Source organism: Lycium ferocissimum, chromosome 1, assembly GCF_029784015.1.
Source record: "Lycium ferocissimum isolate CSIRO_LF1 chromosome 1, AGI_CSIRO_Lferr_CH_V1, whole genome shotgun sequence".
In the NCBI taxonomy this organism is placed as follows: domain Eukaryota; kingdom Viridiplantae; phylum Streptophyta; class Magnoliopsida; order Solanales; family Solanaceae; genus Lycium; species Lycium ferocissimum.
Window position 1 is genome coordinate 25,240,917 of NC_081342.1, and position 24,194 is coordinate 25,265,110.

Below are 24,194 nucleotides of genomic sequence, written 5' to 3' on the forward strand. Positions count from 1 at the left end.
TGTTAATATTCCTTCCCGTCCATATTATATGGTATTTTTAGTTTGGGCAAATCTTTTAAAAAAATTTACTCACCCCTAAAAAATAAGAAATGTTTTTATGAAATTATTTTTAATTTAATAGTATTTATTTAATACGATTTCTAGATTATGTAAAAATACACTTATCTAAATAAAGTAAATTAAGAAAAAAATTAATACTTTTTTAATTATATAACAATTGTGTAGTATTTATTTTAGAGTACATGTAGAAGCTACACAAGTACAAACATTACAATAAGTTGTCGTTTGGTAGATAGCCAAAAATTATCGCGGGATTATAATCTGTGGACTAATTTATCTCACTTTCAGATTATTTTATCCTATCCGAAAGATGGGATAAAATAATCCCAACCTTAGTGGATAAGGTGAGATATCCCTTGATTATGCTTCATTTTGTAATGTGTTTGGTAGGAGATATAAATTTATCCCAAGATAAATTTATACCTTCTATCAAATACGATACAAAAAATTAGTGCTGAAATATCCCAACCTATACCATACACCAAACGACCCCTGAGGTTCAGGAATAGCAAAACACAGTACTTCACCTAAGCTATTAATGTAAATCCAGGACAACCTAAAAAGTAGATATAAAATAGTTGGCCAGTAGGCCCCACGTGAAATGATTGTCTTGAGCACGTAATGATTACATTATCAAAGGGTAGACTATTGTTGAAATTGTCAATGTACAAATAATAAAGCAGATAGAACAGCCTTCCTAAGCAAGCAAATGATTGAACAGCTCTATTAATATGTTGTACAAAAGTAATAGAAACTGTACAAAGGAAATTGCAGAGGTAATTTGTTCATTTTCTTAAAAAAGTTGTATTGTACCAGCACGTGTCCTTGTAGCCCCTGACCCACTGCATCTTCCTTTTCTAATAATTTTGCCATGACGGACGACGAACTGCCCCAAACCCACATTTCTATATAGTAGAAAAAAGAAATATAGTAGTAACTAGTCAATTTGCTCGCGTTTTGTGCGATTAAAATAAAAAAGTGAACTACTAATATGATCTTGGTATAATTTTACCGAGATATAACTAATAAAATTTTCATGTTTATATATATCATAAATAAAAAGATTTTTCCAATTAATTCCAAAACTCTCCATATCACCTATTTTAAAACTATTTTATTTAAAATTAAAGCCTAAGATTTTTGTCTGATAGTCAATATTGAATTTCACTAATTTTCAAAAACGAATATTCAAAATTTAAAAAGAAATTGATTAATGGACTCCAACCTACACAAAAAATATAACTTTATCTACAGACTTATACAAAGGAAAAAAGAACTAGAAATAATTTTGTTAAATCCTTAAAATAGGAAAAAAAGGACTAAAAGATTATCGTCTAATTCAAATTTACTTATCGAAAATAATTAAAGACAAGCCGATGAAGGTCGGCATCACGAAGCTTAGCTGGTAAATAATTACAGCATTGGGTGTTTACACCAAATCAATTACTTATAAGTGATTTAATGAAGTTAATATATACATTAATTAACCCTTCAAGGGTGTGTTCGGTATGGAGGAAAACATTTTTCAATTTTTTCATGTTTGTTTGGTCAAAAATTTTGGAAAACATTTTCTTTAGAAAAACAAGTTCAAGTTCCTCAAAAATACGGAAAATGACTTCCCTAATAAAAGTAGGGAAAATAAGTCTATAAGTGCATTCCACCAACCACCTAACCCACTCCCCAACCACGCCCACCACCCCACCCCCACGGCTACCCCACCCACCCCCTACCCCATCCCCTGGCAAAAAAATAAATTAATTTTGTTTTTGAAAAAAAAGTTTTGATTTTTTTTTTTGTTTTTTGCAGCACCTCACCCCACCAGCAATCAAACCCCACCCCTGCCCGACCCCTGCATCACCCCCACCCAATCCCCACCCCCACCCCCTCTAAAAAAATTAATTTTGTTTTGAAAAAAAAAAGTTTTGAATTTTATTTTTATTTTTTGCACCACCCCAGCCCCCAACCCACCCACCCTGCCCCCACCCCTGACCCCACCAAAAAATAATTTTATTTTTGAAAAAAAAATTTTTTTTGTTTTTTTGAAAAAAAAAGTTTGACCCCCCCCCAAAAAAAAAAAATTAATTTTTTTTTGAAAATTTTGAGCTTTTTTTTTTTTTTGCCCACCCTCACCCCCCACCCACCCCCACCCCCCCCCACCCACCCCCCCCCCCCCCCCCCCAAAAAAAAAATTAATTTTTTTTTGAAAAAAAATTTTGAATTTTTTTTTTTTTTTTTTGCACCACCCTCGCTCCACCCCTCACCCCACCCCCACCCCCCCCAAATTAATTTTGTTTTAAAAAAAAGTTTTGACCCTCACCCACCCCCGCCCCCCCCACCCCCCCCCCGCCTCCCAAAAAAAAAATTTTGTTTTGAAAAAAAAAGTTTTGAATTTTTTTGTTTTTTGTTTTTTGCACCACCCCGCCCCACCCCTGCCCACCCCCACGCCCCCACCCAAATTAATTTTGTTTTGAAAAAAAAGTTTTGAATTTTTTTTTTGGTTTTTTGACTACCCTACCCCCGACACCCCCACCCAAAAAAATTGAGGATGGGGGTGGGGGGTGCGTGGTTGTGGGGGTTATGTGTGTCCCCACCCCGGGGAGGGGTATGTGGTGTTTTAGAAAATCAAAAAAAAATTAATTTTGTTCAAAAAAAAAAAAAGTTTTGATTTTTTTTTTTTTGGTTGAAAAAATAAGTAAGATCTCACCCCGCCCCTCCCCCAAAAAAAAAAAAATTAATTTTTTTTTTTTTGAAAAATAATATATTTGAATTTTTTTTTCTTTTGATTTTAGCCTCAATTTGTTCAGCTGGAAAAAGTTCTTTGTCATTGTAATTCATTAATCATTCCCCAATCGTTTTCGGTATTCACATGCTTCCTCCCTCTTTTTTTTTTTAAGGAAAATGTTATTAATTTTCATATTCTTATTTTTGGACAATTGATTGTAACTTTTTGCTACAGTTAAACAGTTGGATAATTAACTGATAGAAAAGATTTTATATAATGTTCAATTCAATACTTTGCAAAAATGCTTAGTCCAACATTAGGCGTCAACTAAAGAGTCCATGATCATTGAAAATAAATCATTAGGGGGGGGGAGGGGGTATGTGATGGTTTAGAAAATCCAAAAAAAAAGTTTTAATACTTCAACTTTCAAGTTAAAAAAAAAAACGGTGATAACTTTCTCAAAAGTGCGTGAAAGGGGGAAAAACACTAAAAATGGAGCATATGTCCTTCTAATTGGATGATAATTTATTATACTTAATTATACTTTTTTAATATTTTATTTTCCTTTTTTATTCTTTTCTCTTTGTTTTTCTTTCTCTCTTTCTCTTTCTTATCCTCCACCACCTACCAATCAAATGAAAACATCTTGGTCGAAAATAAGTGAAAAATTCAATTATTTTCCTTCATCACAAATTCTATACGAACATGAGAAAATAAGTAGAAATTCACTTATTTAAGCGTAGAAAACATTTTCCTTGGAAAACATTTTTCTTCATACGGAACACAACCTCCCACTCATTAAAATGATGCAAATCTAACTATATATATTCAAACTTTGATGCTTAGTTAGGCGGTTTTACACACACATAAAAAAAATGGGAAAGAAAAGATAAAAAAAAGAGTAAGTAGATGGGTTTGGCCGGAAATTTATTATGTAGGTGACTGCTAGTAAATCCATTACATTATCAAATATCAATTTGTTCAGAAATAAAAACAAATAAAAACAAATAAATTAAAAAAGTTCATTTGTCATTGTAATTCATTAATCATTCCCCATCATTGTTTTCAATGAAGTATTCACATGCTTCCTGTGTCGGGAGGAGAGGAGGGGTTTTTTTTTTTAAGGAAAAAAATGTTATTAATTTTAATAATTGATTAGGAATTAATTTTTGGAATATGATTGATTGATTTAACTTTTTGCTACAGTTAAACAGTTGAGATAAGGGAAAGAATGATAGAAAAGAAAAATTTTATAAAAATAATTAAAAAATATTTAATACTTTGCAAAAATGCTTAGTCCAACATTAGGCGTCAACTAAAGAGTCCATGATCATTGAAAATAAATCATTAGTGACCTCTTAAGTAAAGTAAAATAACACTTTTGTATACATGAAACTTTTGAAACACTTTAGAGAACCTCCATCCATTTTTTCCATATTAGTGACATGACGTATTAAGCGTAAAGAAAAAAGATGACTCACAAAAATAATACTCAATTGGATAACAATCGAGAAAATTTTAAAATATGGCAATAACTATCAATTGCACAATTAATCCATTAAGGTAAAAAGAAAAAGGACTTTTCTGAAGCAGACTAAATTTGAGAATAGTTGGGCAAGATCTCTTAAACTTGTTTTCCTGAGAAACAGTGAACACTAATTACATGTCCATTCTCATTCCAAGTGAGATTACAAAAAAAATACAAAGATCATAACTCCATCATCACTCACATGATTTTGGATGCCAATAATCTTGATCCCTTCATTACTCACCTCAAAACTACCAATCGTGTTGGCTTTGCATCTCATTGTTTGTAAAATCTTCTGCATCAAATAAATCAATTGTTAACTTTCATGGTTCTCAAACTATAGTTGATATCTAGCAGAATATATAGTCAACAAATAATCACAACAAATTTTCAGTTAAACTATTATAGAAGTTCACATGTTAAAAGTAAGAGAGGTTTATTAAAGAAATTACCACTTCAATCAATAAAGATAGGAAAAGCAAATGAGTTTCATAAGTTTTTTGGTCTCTGTCATATAGACTTATTAAAAAAAAAAAAAAAAAAGACTTGCTTCAAACCAGAAATTTTAGGTTGGAAAAGATCTTTAACTTGATTTCCCGAGAAACAACAGTCACTAAACTACATGTCCATTCACATTCCTAGTGAAAAGAAAAATGCAAAGATCAAAACTTATTTTGCTTTGCATCTCCTTATCATCCCTTCATGACTCGCCTCAAAACTATCAATCAGTCATGTTGCTTTGCATATTCTTATTGTGTACTTTCTTTTGCATTCAAAATATCTACAACAATAATTAACTTTCAAAATTCTCAAACCATAAGCTGATATCGAACACAATATATCGAAAAATGTGAAAAGAAACTCAAAATTATTCAAAAATCAATTGGAGAACCAAACAAAAAATATGAATATATTCTTATATCTTAATAAAATTCCATACCGGCGTGAAGAAATTGTGAATAACCCAACTCCCTTATTTATATATAGACAAATTTCATAGTCTACAATTAAAATTCATGGGATAAAGATCCTACGTTTCCCCTGAGCATACATGATAATTTCTTGAAAACTCTGCTTCTAATAAGTTCAAATGGTTGCAATTGTCAAAGAGAAAATAACATGCTAGAACCGAAAGATAACCCGAGAAGAATATACGTCCCCATTCAAAGGATAAAACATCTAATGAAGCATCATCTAAACCATATGTTTTAGCTTTCATATCGAATCATATAACCAACAATTAAATCTATTTACTTGCCTAAATATTGTAACTTTTAACAAAGAATATTTATAGAAAATTTGGGGAAAAGTTTTAGAAAAATACATATGTAAAGTAATGCGCAACATTCATAGTCCTATATGAAGTCTTCCCTCTGTATTGCATTGAGTGGAACTTATTGCGCCAGATTGTCTGAATTGGTAGACAAACATGTAAAGAAAAACAACACTTTCAAAAGAGAAAGTACTAAAAGGAATAATACTTACAAACAAAAAGAAGCAATTCTGCTCCGACTCATCTCTCCTTACGCTGCAAAAACCTCCTTAAATAAATGTCGCACAATGACAAAAAAACCAGTATAAGTCCTGCGGTGAGAGGGCAAAGACAAAAAACAAATAAAAATTGAACTTCATAATGTGTAAAATTGTTGAACATGGATTAATTATTTGTAATCTATTGATTTCCGCTGAGTAATGAATCCGGCGTTTCGAGATACCTTCGAAATTAAGCGACATCAAGGTAATGAGACGTTTGAGATTTTCGGGAGGGGTGAGCGACTGTTACTCCGTATTAAGCGACAGCAAGGTAAGACGACTTTTGGGGTTTTCCGGAGCAACTGTTATGCCGTAGGAGTAGTAATTAATCGTGACTTTTGGACTTTTGTATATTAAGTTGAGTGGGGAAAATAGATTAAAAGGCAAAAAAAATGGGAAAAAAGATAAATGGCATTGCTGATCAATGAGACGTGCTACGTAACTACTAGCCTCATGTCCTGCAATTATATATATATATATATATATATATATATATATATAACGAAATGTCTGTGTGTTTTTTAAGCGATGTCGACATTTAAAGAAGTGAGATAAATGAACAAATCACTATAACAACATCATGTTAAGAAAATAAAAAATACAATTCAAATTATATGAATAAGACATATTCAAGTACTCCCTCCGTTTCCTTTTACTATATAGTTCAATATTTTAAAAATATTTTTTTCTTCTTATTTGTTCATTTGCTAAAATCAATAGAGATTTTTTTTTTCAATTTTAAACCCTTATCATGTAATTATTTCTCAAAATTTATTAGAATACTAGTAGTCGAAGTTAGATTTCCAAATACAAATTAATATGTATAACTTAGTAAAATTAGTATTTAATAAATGATTTTTCAAAAGGAGTACAAAGTCTATACTGGACTAGTAAAAGGAAACAGAGAGAATACGTGATTACAACTCAACAATTTTAAATGTAATTACAATATTCTAATTAAAAATGTTAGTAAAGACTTTTCTTTTATATAAGGCATCAACTCAAAAACTCATAATTAATTTTATTACTAAGAAAGAAGATGAAAGAATAAAATAGCAAAAAGCTTAAAGCCCATTAAAAAAGAACAGAAAAATATTTAAACAAAAGATGAAAAAACATGCAATTACAATAGTCTAATTAAAAATGTTAGTAAATACTTTTCTTTTATATAAGGCATCAACTCAAAAACTCATAATTAATTTTATTACTAAGAAAGAAGATGAAGGAATAAAATAGCAAAAACCTTAAAGCCTATTATAAAAGAACAGAAAAATATTCAAACAAAAGATGAAAACACATGCAATCGACCAGATTCGAACCCCTGACCACACTCCACTTAAGCATTAACTATGCGCTAGACCAGCCGTGCTAGGAGCCCTCTTTGCATAGGAGTGTCAGCTTATATTATTTGTACCCTTTGTTAATTTTTCATGCTAACTAAATATGCATATTTAGTAATTTTTTCCGACGAAGGGGTGTCGGTCGACACCCCTTAAGCCTACGTGCATCCGCCCCTGTATATATATATATATATATATATATATATATATATATATAAGAGGATCCAAGTTTTTGTAGTCCTCACATCATTCTTTGAGAAATGAGGTTACATGTGGTTGTTGCTTTTTGCTTACATGTTTTCATTTTTCTCATTCATTTTCTTATGACAATTTCCACTTGGAACTTTGTAATAGACTAATTGAAACCATATATAGTAACTTCTTGTGGATATTTTCTTGTCCCTTATTGGATTACTCCGTCCGTTTTTTCACTTGTTCGTTATACTAAAAATAATCTTTTTTGTTTGTCTATTTTAGCGAATCATGAGAGAATAATTATTAATTTATTTCTATACTTCTTTTATCATTAAGTAACTACATGAGTATTATTTCCTCGTTCTCAAATTATCTGTCGTGTTTACTAAAAATAGTTATATCAAATTATATGTCGTTTTAGAAGTTCAAGGCCCAATTAATTATCTTTTTTCATTTTACCCTTAGTAGAATTTTGTCATTAATGAAGATGGCACATAAATAGATAACATTTAATGGAGAGAGATTATAGCTTAGACATAACTAAGGGTAAAGTAGTCAAATATCCCTCCTAATTATAATTTCTCAAGGAGCATGTAAAACAAAAAAGCGACATATACAATTTGAGACGGAGGGAGTATATAACTTAGACATAACTAAGGTTAAAGTAGTCAAATACCTCTCCTAATTATAATTTCTTAAGGGGCTTATAAAACAAAAAAACAAAAAATAATTTGAGGCGAAGGAAGTAGTAGTCAAACTTACCTCAACTTATCTGAATAGCTGAGGTCAAAAAATGGAATAGCTGATAGTTGGCGTGTGTTTTGTTAAATAATTGGTGATAGTTCAGGTAGAAAACTTGCACACATGATAGTTCATGTAGGAAACTCATGGAATAGTGATAATTTAGGTGTGTTTTTGACCATCATCTCTTATACATTTTGATAAAATTTATGTAACTTTAGAGTCACAATTTCATATCCAATTAAAACATTCACAATTTCATATCCAATTAAAACATTCATTAGGTCTTACTATTTAGAACCCTATATTCTTCTCTTTGGGTGTGTTTGGTATGAAGAAAATATATTTCACAATTTTTTTTGTTTTAAAAATATTTTTCAAGAAACAAGTGTGTTGCTTACTTAATTTCTTATCTTCGGTACGTAAGCAAAAATATTATGCTAAAATCATTTGTGTATAACCTAGAAAGTACTATAGGAGGTGGGGGTGGGAATGTGGGGTGGTGGCTGGTTGGGATGGGAGCTACATTGGTGGGAGTGAAGATGAGGTGTATTGGAAGGTGAAGAGGACAAACGAATGTGAAAGCTAATGGTGGAACTTGATTTTCCTACTTCTATTAGGGAAGTCATTTTCCTCAGTTTTAGGAACTTATTTTTCTAGAGAAAATATTTTTCAAAAATTTTGTCCAACCAAACATAAAAAAACAGAAAAACATTTTTTTGGAAAATATTTCCCTTCATACCGAACAAACCCTTTATTTGTTTTTAAACCTCCAAGGTTTTGCTTTTTTAGTGAATATCGAATCTTGTGTCCTTTTTTATTTGCTAACTATCCTTCCAAGCTTTCTTCCTCATAAATAATTTATTCTTTAAAAATTATTCAATTATGTGACTAAAAAACTTTAATGATTATGAAGACTTACCAACAAGACATGATTAACGTATTGCTAGATTAAATTAATTATGCAATCGTAAAATATAACATAAATTAGAATATTTTTAAATTAAATTTATTATGTTTATATCATGAGTTTGGCCCGGGCCACGTGCAACTAGTAGTAGTAAATAAAGGCGACAAACTTATCCATGTTTAAGTTACAAAAAGAAAAATAGTTTTAGTTTTATAACACCAAATACTAAAGAAGAGAATTTTGTGTAATATTTGAGACGGAAAAGGGCCAAATATACCCCTGTACTATGAAAAAAGGGTTAAATATAACCTTCGTTATACTTTGGGGCCAAATATACCCCTGACGTTATAATTTGAGGCCAAATATATCCCTCATCTGTTAAAGTTGTTCAAGGTGGACATCCGATCCTATGTGGCTGCCACACATTTGATGAGGTGGATGTCACCTCAACAACCCTAACCCATTTTACCTCTCCCCTCTATTTGTTCTTCCACCACTAAAATTTCCTTCTCCTCCGCCACCATGACCAGCTCTAATTCGAAAATTCAACCTGAAAACATCATATTGTCACAATCAATAGAAAATGAATTAACAAATTCTCAATAGCAAAGAATCTTTACGATGGTGGTGAGTATAAATGAAAACTGAAATGCAATGACAGGTAAAATTAAAACATATGAATCGACCAAGAAAATTGTAAAACTTCAGTTATATCAATCATCGCGAACTCTTAGCTTCACAAAGTTGTATGACCATGGACAATATAACAATCTTCAGAGAAAAAAGAGCATTAATCCTCATCTTGCGGAATGTAAAGAGGAACAAACGGGGAATTAAATTTCGGTATAACAGCAGCATAGGCATCAAATTCTTCATGGTAAGAAGCAATATCATCACTTGAACTAACAGAGGCAGTTTCTTCATCCAATGCATATGGGAACAACGACAATTTGATTACCGGAGCAACAATAGATTTTGTGGTGAGTAACGGTGGTAATGTTGGTGGAGGGGAAGGAAATTTTAGTCGTGGAAGAACAAATAGAGGGGAGGGGTAAAATGGGTTAGGGGTGTTGAGGTGGCATGCCATGTGGCATCCACCTCATCGAATGTGTGACAGTCATGTAAGATCAGATGTCATCCTTGGGCAACTTTAACGGATGAAAGATATATTTAGCCCCAAAATATAATCGCAGAGGTATATTTGATATCAAAGTATAACGAGGGGTATATTTGATTTTTTTCTCATAGAATAAATATTTAACCCTTTTCTTATAGTACAAGGATATATTTGGTCATTTTCCGTATTTGAAATCATAGACAAGTTACGTGTTAAAGCTAAAATCTCGCGAGAGGTTTATGAAATTAATTGAAAAACAAGACAGGTCGAAGAAAAAAGAAGAAACAGACAAAAAACACAGACATCATTAGCAGTTTAGCACGTTTGTCGGCAAGTTATTCAAAATAGCAAAATGCTAGGGTGAAATGAATACCACTATAAATTAGATAGGAGAAAAATACAACAAAAATATTTTTGCGTCAACATTATACGTCACTTCCTGACATCAATTTCTAGAAAGAAAAATAAAAATTTCTAGATTTTTTACTTTTTTCCTATTTGTGAAGCTTGTTTCCTAGGAGTTTCCTGTCATGTTCTTATCTCTTTCCTTCACCTCCCAATCACTTCCCATATAAGAAAACATTCTAGCCTTCCATATATTCTCACATCTTAAACATTTAAAAAAAAAATAAAAATAAAATGGAGGAGCTTCTTCATGAAAACCTACGTAAGAAATTGATCAATGGTCTAGTTCGAGGAAAAAAATTTGCAACCCAACTTCAAACTTTACTTCAAAAACCTCATACTGAACATCATGGGTCAGTTTTAGCTGATGAACTTGTTCTGAAAATATGGAGATCTTTCACTCAGGCTATTACTGAGTTAAATACTTTGGGTAATTCCAACAAGAGTTTAGTCCAGATCGAGGAAGTTGATCAACCGGATTCCGGTGACCGGAAATCTAAAGAATGTTGTAGTAATTCTGAATTGAAGAAGAAGGAGAAGCAAGGGGGCAAGGACAAGAGAGGCTGCTACAAGAGAAGGTAATTTGGGCAAGTAATTACCTTTATAGCGGTGAATGTGACCTGATAGTGTAAATATTTTTTACTCGATCCGTCACTATTAGTTAAACTCATGAAAATAGGGTGGATTACTCCTTAAAACAAGTTATAATATAATCCTTTTTACACTATCAATGTATATACTCCATATAAGTTAAATCTTACTAATATGTATATACGTATTAAGTGTTTATTTTTCATTTTCAATTTTTATTAGTATGCTACTTCGTGTATTTAGTACAGTGTAGCATAGAAAATGAAGAAGTAAATATAAAAGAATTTATATATTTTGTGTATGCAACTTGGAGAAGATAGATCTGCAAGGCAATTTACATAGTTAAATGGATTTCTATTGCCTACAGCTAGAAGATTTTTTAATGAAACACAAGTCACTTCAAAGCTTCAGCCAGTTGCATTAGTGTAGTATTTTGATGTGATCCAAGGAGATAAACTATTATATATACTAGTTAGTACTAATTATTAAGCTAGTTAATGATCCCCATAAAGTTTGTTTAGACTTATGTTTATAAAAATGCAACTACCAGTCCTATGCTTTTTGGATTTGATCTATTTATTATGTATGTTTAATCAAATAAGCTTATCATCATTTTAAATTGTTCGGGTTTGCAGGAAAACCTCAGGTTCATGGATGAGAGAATCTGCAACAATGGATGATGGTTGTGCATGGAGGAAATACGGGCAGAAGAATATACTCAATTCAAAATATCCAAGGTACATATATACTCAATCATGTACAAGTTAGGTCCATCTTTTCTGGTTAAAATATCCATTTTTCTTACATAGATTTAAGCAGTATCTTTCTAATACTATTAATACTAAATGTTGTGGGCAAAAGGGCTTCAATAATTAAAGGGTTTAACTTATATACACTACAATAGTAAATAGTTTTTATAATTGTTAGTTACAGATAATCTATTTTATTTTCCAACTTATTTAATCCCTTTATTTATATAGTTATACAATCAATTATAATTTAGTAGGAGATCTAATGTTATAAAAAGGTTTTTATATTATTATATGTGTATATGAGTTAAAAAATGTCCTGAAATTGATGTTGGCCTCTTTTTTTGTGATGATAGGTGCTACTTTAGGTGCTCCCACAAGTACGATCAAGATTGCCGGGCCACAAAACATGTTCAAATCGTCCAAGAAAATCCAAAAATGTACCACACCACATACTTTGGCAATCACACTTGCAATTCAGAAAAGATTCCAAAGCATAAGATGATAACTAATAATTCACAATTCAATCATCCCATATTGGAATCTCCACCTTTTGAAGTAAAACCAAAAATACCTAGCAGTGACATTCATGATTCAACAGTGAAAGAAGAAGACGAAGAAGAATCCAAGGGACAAAGTGATGATGTATCTTCATCAACTATGGATTCTAACTTATGGCAGGATTTTATGCCTTCTTCATTGGCTGATCATAGTTCTTCTTATTTTGAACGTGTGATTTCTAGTGATATGGAAGATTTTGGTACATTTGGTGACTTTCATGACTTTGAGGCAATAGAGTTCTTTTGATATTGTCAATAATCCTTATGGATAATGTCGTAAAATAAGAGACCTTTCACTGTCTTGTATTACTTCTAAATGAAAATGTTCATACAGTAGCTTCTCCCTAATCGTACTTTCTGCTTTTGATCTAGTTGTCTTTTAAATTTTACTTTGAAGTGCACGAGAAGATAAAAGGAAAATACTTGAAATTAACGACCTCTTTTCACACTAAAACTTCTAAATTAGATTCAGGATTTAATAATTGCATCGCCGGACGGCTATGTCAATGTCCCACAAGCCAATTAGGCATAAATTAACATAAAACAACAATCTTGCTGAATTTTTTTAATTACAACAATCTTGATCCACCTAAAGTAGGGGTGCTTTAGGGAGCACCTATCATCACAAAGAGGTCAACATCACTTTCAGCAAAGAGTATAATTCATATATAAGATAGAGATATTGTCACAACAATAGACCTTTTATGCACTTCTCTTGGAGCTTTGAACAGGGCAATTATACATTTTATTTGCAACGTAACGTGAACATTAATAATCGTATTTTATATATACTCCAACTGATTATATGATAGTTACAATGATTAGCTAAAATAGAAGTTTGTTGAGCCTTCTTTCCTCTCATGGATGATTACGGGGGATTTGTTCATTCCTTTTCAAAATATTAAAAATCGTAATATCTTCACGATAGACATTTATCAATACCATATCTTGCTAAACGTGAGCGGGAAAATTTTGGGTTTATTTTGTAATGTTAAATGGTTTCAAGTATAATATGTTCTTTATTTACAAGCTAGTAGTCAAATTACTAATTTCTAGGTAAATATTATTTAAATAAACTGTTTATTAATTAATAAGCGTGTTTAATCAATTCATAACTTAAAGTGGATTGGGGCACCAATCCATTTGGATTTGAATTAATATAAAAATTTAAACCTTGGTCTAAGTTGAATTTTTGTGTTAACAACGAACTTTAAGGATAATCTAGTCATATTTTATCAAACACATCAAAATTTATTTTCAACACTTCTATCCAAACACGTTTTTGCTTATTCATAAATCCAGCTTTAGCAATCGAAAAATGATTTTCAACACTTGGTGCCTAAAAGATACTTTTAAAATATTTTCAACAAGGTATATATATTTAAAATTTTAATTCTCGATTTCAACCAGAATTTGTCTCTGGCTGTTTTAATCTAATGATAAACCGAAAACAATGAAAAGGGGATGTGTGGGGTTGGTGCTTAATTGAGTTTTTATTTCAATTTTAATAATTTACTAAATGAAAATGACGTGAATATTTTTATCTGACGTGGATATTAATGTTAGCGTGATTGTGAGATACACATGGTTAGAGGGTTTAAAACTTAAGGTGTGAACAAAACGTGAAGTAATGGTACGGAATGTCAATACGAGACAAGCAAAAATGTCAATTAAACATAAAAAAGAAAGTACCCACTAAATGTATAATATAGTAGATAAAATAGTTGCTCCAATGTATATTTTGATATGCTATTTTTGATATGCGAAACAATTCGGATAATTATTTGGATAATACATTCGATTTTGATTTACTGAAAATGCAATTGTAAAATATTAGGATATGGTTGGCAATGCCGAATTTATATGCCCCCGACTAATATGACTAATACTCTAATAGTCTAAATATACATACTCCTTGATAGTGAAGTAATATTTATTTAACATCCGGGATATTCATGGCCTTCTTTGTTGGCCTCAAGTTGATTGGTCTTTTCATCTTTTCGAGCGTTAACTTCACGAGCCATCTTTTTAATATAAAAAAAAAAATTAGTTGCTCGGATTACTAATTTGGTATATGTAATGCCAGGGTCTTCGATTGAAAGTAAGTACATCATGTTGTGGAATTTCTTTAGGTATGTTGTTGTTGTTGTAGTATATGTAATGTGGTGTTGGCGGATTTGTATGCTTGCACAAATTATTAAGCTCTTGTTTTGCTATTTATATGCTATTATGCTTGCAAGTTTATGGTTTTTCTTGGTTAATGTCTTGGTTATAGTCAAATTTAGGATCTCATTATTTTTTGTTACTAACGAAATGAAATAGTTACTTGGATAATAAAAACATTAAAAACCTAGAATGGATAGAGTTTGGTTGAGAATTTTAGAAAGTCGAAATTCGAAAATTTCAAATGGTGCAAGGATTAAATACACAGGCCTAATGGCCATAGACATCCGGAGTCTATGGAATTGGTTTAATATAAAAAAAAAAAAAAATAGTTGCTCCAAGCCACTCAGTACATCAGGTTCATAACATCATACTGTACTATATTTGTCGTTCACTAACGGATATACATTAAAAAAATGTAGTAAATGAGAATAGGGAAGTTGGTGAAATTTATTCAGAGAATTGAAAGCTAGCTACTTGTAGAATGCAGGTGGTCACAGTTTGGAACTTGGAAGTAAGTTTTGGAGATAGAGGGTACAAACGTAGTACATTGTATCTGCATTCATTTTGTTATTTCCATCTGTAAAGCTTTCTTGCAGGCTCCTAGCTACTCACTCTCTCTGTCTATCATCCACTATCATCCACTTGTCCCCTTTTTGAATAATTCGCTTCTTCGCTTTTAGCACAGTTGGGCCATGCTCTCACATGTGTTATGTGTACACACAAACCACATGTTGAATAAAATATTGTACACAAATAAGAAATGAAAAATGATCCATATAATAGCATTAAGCTCATTTTAGATTTACTAACTTTAAATTTTAGATCCGTTTCTATTCGTATATTTTGGGGCTTAAACGTTGGCCTAGTGCTTCTTGACTGCAATAATTACATAGGACATCTTATAATAAAATATCATTCTTTCCAAATTTCAGTGATATCACGACCTAGTGCTTCTTGACTGCAATAATTACATAGGACATCTTCTAATAAAATATCATTCTTTCCAAATTTCAGTGATATCACGACTTAAAATCCTGAGTCGTATAGGGCACCTAAAGAGGCTATTACCCGATAGGCGAACTTGATACTTCTCAATTACTACAGTTCAGAATTAAAATTGATACCACAGGAGTGTATAAAAGTCTCCAAAACGTTATATCCAGCAGCTGAAGAAAAAATAAGTACAATACTGTCAAAACATATCCATCCCAAATACCAAATCAAGGAGCATCTAATGAAATCAAAGTACAACTTTGGAATATCGTTTGAAAGCTATAAATCAAACAACACATAAGAAAAGCTAAGCAGTCACCACGAACAGATCTGAATGGCTCACCTTAGTTGAAATAACAAGACTGTCGCGTTCAAAAGTGACTAACAACTATAATAGATGGACCTAAACAGAGCATGAAATAACAACAAAGGTGATCAGAAGCCCGACAAAATTACCGAACCTGATGGAATACAGGCATAAATAGTGGAAGCAAATAGTCAGGATCGAACTTGCATGTAATATAGACAACACATAATCAAGATATTAATCAAACATAAAAATAATATTTATCTCTTGAAGAGTGAATGCAACATCGAATGTAGCCTTCAAGCACGAGCAAAAATATCCACGCGTTCATCCTCCAGTTCCATAGTCTTCGACTATGTAACTCGAATAATACCAGAATCTGAAAAATTCGCGTGGGCGAATTTCTATGAAAAAAGTGTAGAAACTTGTAAAACCCTTGGCTTCCTTATGGAATAAGACCCCTATTTTATAACTACAGGTTTTAAGGTTATCCCCCTTTTCCAAAATCTATTGGGTCTTTTTTTTTTTTCTACCAAGCAATAATATTCCATTTAATTCTTTATTATTCGGGCACAGCAAGGACCACATAACTTAATTAACAAGGATTCCTATTATAGAATTAATTCGAAATATCCGAATTAATCCTACCATAATAAATTAAGAGTTATTCCACTAAAAAATCGTAATTGCACTCCTCAATTCAATTTCGAAATCTTTCATTAAATCTTATTTAACTCCCCATGTTAAGATTACAGATATCAATCAATTAAATTAAATTAAATTAAATTACGACAATTTAATTCATCGACTAATTGAATCATTTATATTTCCGCTTAACTTATATCATGTGACGGATACAAAATCCACCTGCAAGGTTTTTCACATGAAACTTATAAGCATTCATAAAGGGGTATTATCAATCTCAAAGTCGAGACATGGATTCTATCAACTAATTATTATTTCACAAATGTATTTTGCCATTATCCAATTTACCAGTAATACATAGACCCGCAGTTGAGTCTTACCTTTTAATAAATCAAAATAATGAACAAATCACATTGATCATAATAATTATATCAAGATTAAGAGTATAAGTACATTTAATGAACTAGAGAATTTGTTTTATATATTCAGTACAAAAACACTTATCTCTACTTGGTCCATTCAATACATACAAAATATACTAGCACAAGAAGACGAAACTATATCGTTCCCATAATGAAAATACATTATATTAATCTTGTGCTACAATCATACCAATGGCTTTGTCCAAATTCCATCTTAGATTGTGAACATAAATTTTATACTTATAAGAACCGATGATTTAATCTTCTGTGTATAAGCTAAACTCTATACACTAAATCATCTAGTATATAAGTAAAGGACACACATACTGGTATATGATCTATTTAACTCTTTATTAAAAATTCAATAAATAATTGTTCCATAATAAATACTATATGCAAACACATGGTTAATAGTATATATCCCAAGGGCCCAACCACGCTGTACATATATGCAGATTGATATCATTGCTCAGTAGTCATGACCTGCAGGGGACCCATGGTGTCCATGTACCACTCGTTCCGAATACTCATCGGAACCGAGCTATAAATCCTCCGCTCCGAAAAGAACCTCGGACGCGGATCCACATCATATAATTATACTCACCGTTACCTTTCTGCCAATGACTGGCTGACGATAGTACCTCATATTCAACCCAACTCGGCCATATGACCGGATAACACAACTGACACGTACTCAGACTTTCTGCTCCATGTATTACCTCATAACCATATGCAATGTATGCATGATGCTAATGAATGAAACAATGTCATGAATCATGCCCTTGATGGGCGTAGCACTACCACAATTTCCTTCAGTCCTCCCAATACAAACCTCTTGTTAACAAGAATGACCACCATATGAATATTTCAATATACTTGAAAATAAAGACGGAAATCAAATATACCTAGGAATACATGTTCAGCACAACGAACTACCCCTTCCTAGTCATGACAAATAATGACCTCCAATCCCGTAATACATAACCATCACGTTAGTAGCATTAAACACTCAATTAATTACTCATTGTTACCCTAGATACTATTTACACATAATTTTTGTTAAATTGTGAATATATCCATCCAAACTCTGTGTGCAAAGACCTAATCATACAGTCTCCCGTCAACTCTAAACGCATATACAATTTACTAATCAAAGTCTAACTCAAGTAAACACCTCGATGACGAATATCTATTTGGATTTCCATGAATTGCTCGCCTCTCTAGCCCTTGTCCGAATCCATGAGAGAAGAAAGTTGTGGGGAAAGATGTAGAGATTAGAGAATGTTGGGAAAAGCATCTTCTCTTGGTGTCAAGGGTTTTTCTTCTTGTGAAAACCTAATAGCAGCTTTGGAGGGTCTTTTATTAAAAAGGAGGGTGAAATTTAAAATGAATAACCAAAAAAACGCTTCACTGCCCCGCCTCGTCTGCTGCGGCGGATGAGGTCTTGCTATAGTGAGACCGCTATGGCGGTCCCTTAGTCGCTATAGCAGTCCTATTCCTGCCTTGGGCCCACAACTTTTAACTCTTTCCGAAACTGACTTTTACCATTATTAATCCAAAACACCCCATGGGGCTTACTATATGCAATCATAGACCTAGATTGGGCATGGGTTCGCGAAATATTAAATAACGACCAGACGGGTCGTTACAGTTCATCCTTTGACCAACTTCGAAATCCTATTCAGATTAAAATGACCTAGACACAAGTGCCACTAATAAGCTCATTCAATTCCCGAAAACAAAAATTCTCTTATAGGAAAGATTAACATTATTCAATTCATAAAAGATATTAATCTAAAGTGTCCACGCATCAATGTACCACAAGAAATAAAATGTTTATCAAACTCAATAACACAAGAGTTACAAGAAAAACAAACTAACCATCTATCTCTTGTTTGGTTAGAAACTGAAAATAAATTATTTTCAACAGACGGTACATGTAGCGCATTCTTTAAATTAATGTCTTATCTTTATCAGAAGAAATTCCTGACTAGTAGTAAGTGGGCTGGATAAAGTCTATTGAGAATTTGAGATATGATCATTAAATAGATCATTAGTTATGTAGTAAGAATAATAAAATTCAAAATACACATCATACATACAACCATGCATATTGAATCGCCAGATTCGATAGGGAAACTTAACTATTCATGCAAACTATATGAGTCATGCCAAATAATTCACCCCATAAATTAAAATAGGACCAACTCAGATGGAGAGTAAACTGCTAATTTAATTTAGGTAAATATCACTTTTAATAAACCTTAGTTCCATTGAACCAACGTGTAACCCAGTTGGAGAGTCAAGACAACCTATTAATTAACTAGTGATTAAAGCACCATAATTAACCATAATGAATCTATCCGATGGGGAAGAAGACCTATGTCAACATATAAACTCATTATATCACTGTTACATACAATGGAGACCATAGAGAATGAACCCTACCACCACTGTTTGAAGAAACAATTTTTTTATTGAACACAAAAATTTCCAGAAAACAGAAAAACGACCAGAAAACCCATCAAAACGACCCCGGATGGCCAAAAAGGGCCCAGTTCATGAGAAGATCTCATGAGTATTGCTCAGTGGTTCGTTTTCGATAAACCTACCAAATTTCGAGTCAATCGGAGTTCGTCAAAAATCAGAATTCCGAAACCATGACCAATTCGGATTAAAAAAATAATAATCTTTTTTTAGCCAAAATAGAATTTGAAAAACATATACATTTGTTTAGTAGTTCTTATCACATATAATCATTAGCGTACTAATATACATGAATCAAGAACAACAAACAAAATTTTAAAATATGTTTACATATTCTCAGTGTTGCTTTCTGGAAATTAGCATGTTTATGTGATCATTGAATATAAAATTCAAAACACACCACGTAGATATCCATGCATCTTGAACAATAAATTTCAATATAAAAGAATAATTCATGCAACATATATATGTGATGCCAGATATTCACTCTATAAATTTAAAACCAGAGCTAACTAAGACGAAGAGTATGCTGCTAATTTAAGCCAGGTGAATATCATTATCATTATCTCTAGTTCCATTGACCTAACATGTAACTCGGATGGAGAGTTAATATGAGTTATCAATAACTAATGATTATACCTAGTGACAACATATAATAAATCTATCCAATGGGGAGGAAGACCTAATGTCAACACATAAATTTATCATTTCACTAGTATTTAGTCATGAAAACCATAGAAAATAATTTCTATCACCACAAGATCATAGCCGAGTCATTTTCCCTTAAAATTAATTTTTCAGAAAACGAAAATTGCCTAAATATCATCTAAACAGCCCCGAATCACCGAAAACAACATGATTTTTTGCAGTGAGTATTGTTTAATGGGTCTTTTTCAATGAACTTACTAAATTTCAGGTCAATCCGAGTTCATAAAATTCTTGATCTCCAAAACGATGACCAAATTCGAAAAACAACCGATTCAGGCGATTTAAGGAAAACATAATCTAATCTATATCCTTATCATATATTAATTTCATGTTGAATCATCATGTGTAATCATGTTCCAGATTTAACATAAATAAAACCGATATAAAGAGTATCCTCTTCTCACTTAAAACAAATTTTTAATCCGACAAAGTACCTAAAATTCATCTAGACGATCTCAGAATGCCGAAAAACGACATCAATCATTGCAAATGCATCTTCACAAGCAAAAACAGATAAGTCTAGAACTAAATTAACATATACTTCATCTAAAAAATTATGACCAAATTCTGAAGAAAGCCGTTTTAGGTATATTTAGAATTAAACAATCTGATTTAGATTTCCATTCTCCTTTTATAATTATCCATGAGTACAAGGCATACAGTGTGTCCCTTCTTTTGGGTAAGACACACAACACCTACTTTCAACAAATTGTCCTCTCGATTAATACCCCTGAGAATTCAAGATATTAGCTTCTTCCTTTCAGGTGAAAACCTCAATATCTTTTCTCATGAATTAATTAAGTGTCACTAGTAACTAAAGATATTAAACACCACCACTAATTTATACTTATTCAAGGACAATTTTCACAATAAATTGAGAATATTCAATGACTCAAATAAACAAATCATATTAATGGATCCTATTTATTAAGCATTACTCTCAATCCATGTATTGTAATCTGACGTGTATAAAGTATTAAGAATTTCTAATAATTCCAAATAAACAAACCACTTTAATGGTATCCATTTATTAATTATAAAATTCTTAATTTATACAGATTAGTATACTGTGAGAAAGAAAGGAAAGGTAACGCCCATATAATCAAACTATACCACTGGTTTCATTAATAGAAACCAAGAAGATGCTCTTTATAATAAAATATTCCAATTAGGGTTTAATTAGTACAAAATAAAGGAATTTTCTTTCATAGAAAAAGACTCCAAGGCTCAATGCCGCCTCCCCTCCTCACGTGAACCTATAGTATTCCACAACTTTTTCTTTTCTTTTTAATAATAATAAAATATACATGAAATTTGCTGAAACCATTCATATATAAAATTATCAAACCACAGTTGAATACTTAAACCATCAAAACGCCAACACGGTACTGGCGGCAGCGAAAGACCTAATATCTCTATTGTCCCAGACGAATCTTATGATATTTTCATGTTCCTATCAGATAACAGTTCATCAAGAACAAAAAATCATATTTAATCATGTTTTCCATTTTTAAACGGATTCAGAAAAACAAATCATATACACAACTTACACACGTATATGTATTCTACACTATCTAATTAGATGCAAGTAGGCTCTTGATGTCAATTGTTGGAATACAGGCATAAACAGCGGAAGCAAATAGCCAGGATCGAACTTGCATGTAATACAGACAACACGTAATTAAGATATTAATCAAACATAAAATTGATACTTATCTCTTGAAGCGTGAATGCAACATCAAATCTAGCCTTCAAGCACGAGCAAAAACCATCTACACGTTCATCCTCCAGGTCCACAACCTTCTACTATGAAACTCGAATAATACCAGAATCTGCGAAATTCGTGTGGGCGAATTTCTATAGAAAAAGTGTAGAAACTTGTAAAACCCTTTGTCTCCTTATGGAATAAGACCCCTATTTTATAGCTACAGGTTTTAGGGTTTTCCCCCTTTTCCAAAACCTGTTAGGTCTTTTTTTTCCACCAAAAAATAATATTCCATTTAATTCTTTATTATTAGGGCACAGCATGGACCACATAATTTAATTAACGAGGCTTCTTATTATGGGATTAATTCGAAATATCTGAATTAATCCCACCATAATAAATTACGAATTATCCCACTAAAAAATCGTAATTGCACTCCTCAGTTCAATTTCGAAATCCTTCATTAAATCATATTTAACTCCCCATGTTAAGATTACAGATACTAATCAATTAAATTCAATTACTAACAATTTAATTCATTGACTAATTGAATCCTTTATATTTCCGCTTAACTTATATCATGTGACAGATACAAAATTCACCTGCAGGGTTTTCACATGAGGTAAGGGTGTCAAGTGGGCCGGGCCAGCCCGAACCCGGCCCGGTAAAACCGGCTCACCACCGGCCCAGCCCAAACCCACTAAGAGGTGTAAGGGGCTGGGCTAGGTGGGCTTTATTAGGGGGCTGGGCTGGACAAGGTGGACAGCCCACCAGCCCGGCCCACCAGTAGCCCGATTGATGGCCCACCGAGGCACCGGCCCCGCCCGACCCACTTCAAATTTAAAAAAAAAAAAAGAAAAAAAAGAAAAAAAAAAGATAAGTACTACATTTATTACTAATAATAAGTATTTTAAAAACATTATATTCCAATAAATTAGGAGTCTCTTTTTACGGAGCACTTTAATTTTCTTTAAAATTGTAATTTAAAGCTAGACAATCTTGTTTTCTCAACAAATATACCTTTGATACATTTTCAGTATATAGTATATATTAGATTGTGATAGTACTTATCTCAACAAATATACCTTTGATAAATCATTCAGTTCAATTTCATGCCTTTTCACAAGTGTCTATGCAACACACCGGTACCCCCCTCCACCCCTAATAGGCTAATACCCGACGCTCCGGACTTGTGGAGATATATGTCACCACAATGTTGACATTTAACATGTTCCTCATTTACTCGCTCAAAATGCATCCACACCGCACTTGAAGTTGATCTTCGAACTCGAAGAGAAGGTGGAGGTGAAGTAATGTACACTAGTTGAATAACAAATTTAGATAAAGAGAGAATTGTGGAAGAATTGTGTGAAAATGAAGAAGAATTGAGGGGTATTTATAGTTTGAAAATATGACCAAAGTGAAGTTATTCATAAATTTAGGGGTTCAAATAAAATTAGCAACGACTAGTTTTTTAAATTTACAACGGCTAGCTTTTTGAATTTGACGATGACTAAACTTTTTTTAAATTTAGCAATTTTATCATTAGATGTAAATGTTAATTTTATTATTATTAGTAAATGTCTATTTTTGTATTAGAACTTTAAAAAAAAAAAAAAACCCCGGCCCACTAACTATAACCCGGCCCGGCCGGGTTAGTCCGAGGTGTAGCCCTTATCCGGGGTGGGCTGGGCCGGACACCCTTTTCCCTCTCCAAGCTTGGCCCCCAGCCCGGCCCCGTAACTTACGATTTGGTCCGGCCCGGCCTCCTATGTCCCACGTTTAAATGGCCCGGTCGGGCCCACTTGACACCCTTAACATGAGGCTTATAAGCATTCATAAAAATATCATCAATCTCAAAGTCGAGACATGGATTCTATCAACTAATTATTATTTCACAAATGTATTTTGCCACTATCCAATTTACCAGGATTACATAGGCCCGCAGTTGAGTCGTACCTTTTAATAAATCAAAATAATGAACAAATCACATTGATCATAATAATTAAATGAAGATTAAGAGTATAAGTACATTTAATGAACTAGAGAATTTGTTTTATATATTAAGTACAAAAACACTTATCTCTACTTGATCCGTTCAATACATACAATGTACTAGCACAAGAAGACGGAACTATACCGTTCCCATAATGAAGATACATTATATTAATCTTGTACTACAATCATACCGATGGCTTTGTCAAAATTTCATCTTAGACTGTGAACATAAACTTTATACTTATAAGAACCAATGATTTAATCTTCTGTGTATAAGCTAAACTCTATACACTAAATCATCTAGTATATAAG

At 32.2% G+C, this 24,194-nt stretch overlaps 1 protein-coding gene across 1 annotated transcript; it reads left to right on the forward strand.

The window, feature by feature from the left end:
- Positions 1-10,685: 10,685 nt before the first annotated feature.
- LOC132053091 (WRKY DNA-binding transcription factor 70) lies at positions 10,686-12,799 on the forward strand. The gene is made up of 3 exons (XM_059444937.1): positions 10,686-11,129; positions 11,778-11,879; positions 12,248-12,799. Exons 1-3 carry the CDS (start codon positions 10,786-10,788, stop codon positions 12,696-12,698), a joined length of 897 nt encoding a protein of 298 aa, XP_059300920.1. The 5' UTR covers positions 10,686-10,785; the 3' UTR covers positions 12,699-12,799.
- Positions 12,800-24,194: the final 11,395 nt, after the last annotated feature.